The 6,241-nt window shown below is 35.3% G+C and overlaps 1 protein-coding gene across 2 annotated transcripts; it reads right to left on the bottom strand.

The window, feature by feature from the left end:
- Positions 1–992: 992 nt before the first annotated feature.
- On the bottom strand, positions 993–4,054 carry LOC111369577 (protein IQ-DOMAIN 1-like). Of its 2 annotated transcripts, XM_022991163.1 has the most exons (6): positions 3,735–4,054; positions 3,420–3,650; positions 3,144–3,353; positions 2,177–2,296; positions 1,519–2,096; positions 993–1,354 (listed from the first exon to the last, which is right to left on the bottom strand). In XM_022991163.1, the coding sequence occupies exons 1-5, from the start codon at positions 3,798–3,800 to the stop codon at positions 1,557–1,559; spliced, it is 1,167 nt and encodes a 388-aa protein (XP_022846931.1). In that variant the 5' UTR covers positions 3,801–4,054; the 3' UTR covers positions 993–1,354; positions 1,519–1,556. The 2 variants fall into 2 exon arrangements, with proteins under 2 accessions (XP_022846931.1, XP_022846922.1); XM_022991154.1 differs by lacking the exon at positions 993–1,354 and having other exon boundaries at positions 1,359–2,096.
- Positions 4,055–6,241: the final 2,187 nt, after the last annotated feature.

Below are 6,241 nucleotides of genomic sequence, written 5' to 3' on the forward strand. Positions count from 1 at the left end.
GTGGCCGGTCCCAAATCCGGATAAAGGAGGAGGGTTTATATTTTATTTATTTTAAAAATAAAAATAAAAAAAATAAAGCTTTCATTTTTATATTTTCTATCTCTTTTAGTTTAAAAAAAAATTACTTTTTTATTTTTTGAATTACCTATTTGTTCCTCAAAAATAAATAAAAATGAAAAATGGGGGCCGGGCTTGGCTTGGTCCACGAGCTGCGAGTTCGTGCTTTCATGGGCCGAGCCGGCTCTGCTTGGCCCATTGACAACCCTACTCATGGCAGGAAACTGCTTGTTTTGCCAACACGAAGAAGAAGTGCTACCCTGCAAAGTGCCAAGTTCTACCATTGGAAATTCTTGAAACTGTCTAAAGCTAAAACTATTCGTACTGACAAATTTATCTACACATTGATGTCAAATTATGTTTATCGTATTAAACTTCAAGACATCACAGTTTTTACAAATGGGTATTGGTCAAAACTTGAATACAAGATGTTTGGTTAATCTAATATTAAGTTTAATCTAATAGAGAGGAGATTAATATGTACCTCAAACGTATGGGTAGCTGTTGAAGCTCGAATTCTAACATTTTCTGTTCAAATACTTTGTTGAATCACTTTATTTAAAACTTTTGTTCTTCATTTTATATGGACGCAAATGCCATAATGTTTATTTTGTTAATTTTGTCCAATTTTCGGTCTTACCAATTTCGGATTTCATTTTCTCTCAATAGAGATTAACATGGAGAGAATTAAAGTAGGACAACCCACAAGTTGTTGTGTATTCATAATTATAATATTAGTACTTTAATTAAGAGACGTTTTGGGTCTTGATATTTTTGGTTATGTAGGCCCCGTTTGTTAAAATTTGTGAATTTAGGTTCCATGTCGTCGAAACTGTTAATGTGGGTGTTAAAAACGAAAGCAACGAAGAGAAATGTTAAGCAATTTGATAGTTTTGCCTTCTAACTTTAAATCATGTCAAAGTTGCATGCCACTTTATCATTCACATCGACTACTTTGGTCATCTGGGACCCAAATTCACAAATTTAAGTTGACAACCCAAATCCTCATTTTGTAAGGTTATAGAATTATAACCACTCCTTGTGAAATGTTAGAAATTTATGGGAGCAATCTCCATTGCTTTATTTGTAGAACCATCACGGGATGCAAAACTTGGTTCAGTTTTGGCTTTTTGTTTTCCTGTTTATGCTCGACCAACTACACAAAGGTACAAATGGAGATAAGCTGCTTGTGGGTTCTGTCGCTTGCGATTAGAGTGTCAAACCAGCACGACTCAGTTTTGAGGTGACTCTACCCGTCCCTAGTGTCCACTTTGGCACCACTACTGCCTCCCAACAACTGCTGGAAATCAATTTCATTACATAAACCAAGCACTGAAAGCTGAATTCATGAAACATATTACTTGTACAATAGAAATACAAACTTCTAGGAAATTGTAAAATACAACAAGCTGTTGAATTCAACAGAATGACTCCCGTTTAGGAAGCTCAATCTTTTTTTACTTGTCATCTTGCAACATCGGAGGGTAGAGATTGTTGCATCAATCGACAGAATAGCGATCAGTGTCAGCACTCCCCCGAGCCCTCCCCCTTGAAACTGGGCTTGGGTTTCTATGATAGGGTAAATCCTCAACTGAAGGCCCCACTCCAGTATAAGTACGCGACAAATAATTGCATGGTTTCTGCTTGGCCTTTATCGACTGTGTTAGACTCATATAGTTAGGTTTGCCACCGTGCCCCTCGGCTAGAATATCTCCTGACCCTTGAATCTCAGAAGTGGTTGTGGATGAATTCGATGACATGCTCTCATAGTACGAAAATGCAGAACATGGTTCAGATGACGAGCGAGTAATTTGACAAGTTTTCAGAAACTTTGAGGATATTTTGGTGGAATCACGATCATATGAATTAGAAAAGGATCCAAAGGTCTGACATTTTTCATCCGACATGGTATCCCATGGCTTGGTTTGTATCCAATTCCACCGTTGTGACCAGTTGAGTCCTGAATTGTTCTTGTCCACCTTATTTGGAGTAACCTTCTTGCTCGATCTTGAATACAAGATCGGGCTTCTTCGGGATTGCTGGAGTAAGACATCACATCGTATACAAATGAGTTTGAAGACAAATTTGAAAGAATAAATCTTCACGAATTTAATTAAACCTGTTTAGAAAGGGCATGAGCATATGTATTAGCCCTTTCCCTCTTGATAGCCCCTTCTTGTTTCATTAGTAATTTCGACTTCACTTCTTCAACCGTTGAGGAACTGTCACACCATCCATTCTGTCATTTACAGATAAAAAAAAAAAAAAAATCTTATTTCACTTATTGCCCAATTTGATAGCTGGATCATGTAACATATAGAGAAGATATTTAGATGTACCATAAGTTGATTCAAGATCTCACAATCAACTTTTGGCCGAAAAGAAGTGATCTTTCTCGATAAAGTCCATTGATTAGGTTAAGATTGAAAAACTTATGTTGGTGACTCGGCCTTAAACACAACCACAGACATACCTTCTAAGGGATTAAAAATAACTTAACACATAAGATTTCCGAAACCATGAATGAAGGTCAGCTCGTAAACACATAGAATCAGATTGGCCACGAGGTTCCCGTCTTCAAGAAACATAATCATTATCTAATTGAAAAGGTGCTCCCTGAGAAGCCAACACCTCCCCCAACAACCACTATGAAGAAGACAAATGGCACCACTAATGTTAGCACCATATGCTCTACCAATCAGATAAGAGTAATGATTGCCTTGTAACAGTTCATCATGAGCTGCGCCACAGTCCGTGTCCTAGGAGAAATGACGATGTGAACAGCCGAATTTAATAGTCAATTGAAACCTTTGAAACAGGACGATGACACACAAATCAAGGTCAGACATTATAGCATGATGACACTAAGGGCAACGGACTCTTGTTGTTATGGCTATAAATAGGGACAATGGTCCCTGCTAGAGGCGAGCTATATCATTCCTTGTAAACACTACAAAAACACTTCTTAATGAAAATTACTCTTTTTTTAACAATGTTTTAGCAATTATAATACTAAATTTATTTTTTAAGTTGATCTATAATTGCCATGTCAATTTTAGTCATCAACAGCTTTGGACTAATCATACCTCAGCTTGCTTTATAGGATCGGTAGTCTGATTCATCCGGACGTGCCCTCGTGCAGATGTCTTAGTGCATTGGGCCCTAACTCGAGTCTGAACTCGAACAAGCGACTGCATGCACCTTAATGTTACAGCGGCTTGTTTTCTAACCAGTCGACCACGAACTATAGCTTGTAGTCTTACCAATGCTTTCAAGGCCCTTAAAGCACGCTTTGCCTTCAAACACCAGAAAACAAATTATCTAAAGAAGTGAGGAAATGAAAAGGGAAAGTAGCTGATTACCAGAAATGACCGAAAATTTGTCTGGATTCGGACCGCGGCCCATTCTCGCCGGACCAGCATGAACTCCTTAGGCGAAGCTTTGGCCAAAGCAGCCACTGCCGCCGCCATTTCACCGTCAAACAAATAAGAAGTGGATTCAGACTCTTCTGTCTCCCGCGAAGTCCCCCTTCCTTTAATACCCTTGGATACACTCCTCCATAATTTCCACTTCCTGCCCTTACTACCCATCTTCTGTTATAATAAAAAATCAAAAATGATCATTGAATAAAATACAGAAATAAGATTCTATACAAACCCTGGAGGTTTTTAGCTTACATTGTCGCTTGATGGGGAAATTTTGGCTCCGATCAGTGATTTGATCCATTTCCCAGGAGAACCCATTTCACCGAAATAATATAAAAGTTATGGAAAACAGCAATTCATGCGAAGAAATGAAGACAATACTGTTGGAGAAGGATTGGGAATTCTTGGATATGGGATTCAATGAATATTAATAGTATTCTCGAATGTTGTTTTTTCTGCAATTTTGAAATTTTGAAAAAAAAAGAAATATAAAGTTGTAACGGATAGGTACGGAACTCGGGTGTTGCTTTGGGTACCATAATTTGCTTTAACCTTCGATCGGACAAAATTTGAGGATTCGGATAAAATAAGTTTTTTTCCCCCTTTTTCTTGATGTTAAGTCGTTGAGATGTTAAAGTGTACCGAACCACGCGCGTATTATGAGTTAAAATCGGGTTCCCGCTCTACTGTTTGAAGCAGCCCACAACTTAAATTTAAAATAAAGTAAAAAAGGAAAAGTCATGCTAGAGATAACATCATGAATTTTCATTTCATTTTACTTTTTTTAACCTCCTAAACTTTAGTATCAAAAAATTAAAAGTTCATATTCAAACGAGAACTAACACAATGAATACGTATGTGAATATTTGAAAACTTAAAATAAGTCTAAATAACTTCAAGAATTTATAATTCAATGAGATGTAACTGAGATTTTCAAGATATTAACGAATGATCTTGTCTTAAAGGCACGAGAGCTAAGTTCAATAGTGTCACATTTTAGTCGTTATAGGCATGTTACCTCTTGTCCTAGACGGTTAAAAAAGTATTTGACTCTTAGTTTCCTTTACAAAAATGTCACTTCCGTGACGCCATGAAACTTATGTTTCGAATGTTATTCAAATAATTCCTTTGACCATTATAAAAGTTGATTAATATATTATAATACAAACAATTTGAAGAACTTTGTGGAATAAAATATGCAACTTTATTGCCTCATAGTATGTCAAATAAATTCAATAAACTAATGAAACATAAATTCATCAATTTTGAAAAATAAAATTCTGATTTGCAATATAATTTTAAACTAAATACTAAATATTGAAAGAAAATAAAATTATTGTTCTAGTGACACGGACTCTATTAGCGATCTCAACCTCTAACTCGATCAATCAAGCATTTAAAAAATATTTAAAATAAGGAATGAGCATACGAATACACTTAGTATAGATCTCATGCTAGTATTATCATAATTTAATGTGAAAAGCAAGTAAATTACACACATAACATAATTTTTTAGTTAGATAGAACTATGATCGTCTCACTCTCACTTAGGTCTACCAATTCTCAATCTTCAATTAGGATATTTAGTCCTATGATTGGTCTCTGTGTATGATCTATATAATAACACCATATGGTATTATCTACACGATCCTTCTTTAATTTGGATCACGTAATAGCACATGAAATATTTAACTTAAAACATTAAAAAGAAAAAACACAAATTACTTGGCATTTAGAGAAATCCATACCTATTCATTGAATATGTTGTATGCTTGAATTACATAGGACTGAAAATTCTGGTGAATTGATCTCAGACATGTCAGAAAAGCTTTTCTTTCTTTTCTTTTTCCCCTTTCTCTCTCGCGGTGTTTTCTTCTTCTTTTTTCAGAAGAGTCGAGAATCCCGAACTGAGAAGCTAACCTAAGAATATATAAGGGTGCTCAGTTTGGCTGCAAATCATCATTGCCAGTTGTTGAAAAATTACACCAATATTGTACATGTTATATTCACAAAAATATACCGTTTATGTTTACGAAATCGAATCGTATTTTCGACTTACCGAAATGGAATTGAGGAGATGAAACGACAGATTCACTCATTTTCATTATTTATTTCAAACCTATATAAAACCAAAAGAATGTTACTAACTTTTTGAAATCAAATACGAAAAAGAAATTAGAAAGAATCAAGATGAGATGCGAGTGATGCGATTGGCCGAGGTAAGTGTTGGACACTTTGTCCTTAAAATGAATTTGTCCCGCATCAGTGTTAACGATTTTTTGACAATCATCTCTCAAGATCCAACGATCACGTCTAGCCATATGAGCACTCCAAATGGCTTAAAACAACAAACTCAAACGGAGTTCTCTCTCTACCATAACCATGACTTTGATGCAAGTGTTTTATGCAAACTAAAGTATAAGTATGGAATGGAATGATGTGGAACTATCTATTGACTTTCTTGAATTCTTTTTTAAATTATAAAATCCAAACACATGGGACCAATATATAATAGTTGGAAAGATATATCAAAAAACACACTCACACCAAGAGACACATCTTTTCATCTATCTCTTTCTAGCATATTCCACAATATTCTATACAATTTTTTTAACAATTTCAAGTATTAAGCGGCTTACATTTAGCTTAATTTCCCATTCACCAAATTAAGAATTCCACTTAAATGATTGTGTAAAATTGGTCACAATCAATTTTAGATATAAAACTCCAACAATCTCCCACATGGATGAAAATTAATG

The sequence above is a fragment of the Olea europaea genome, chromosome 2 (assembly GCF_002742605.1).
Source record: "Olea europaea var. sylvestris chromosome 2, O_europaea_v1, whole genome shotgun sequence".
Lineage (NCBI taxonomy): Eukaryota > Viridiplantae > Streptophyta > Magnoliopsida > Lamiales > Oleaceae > Olea > Olea europaea.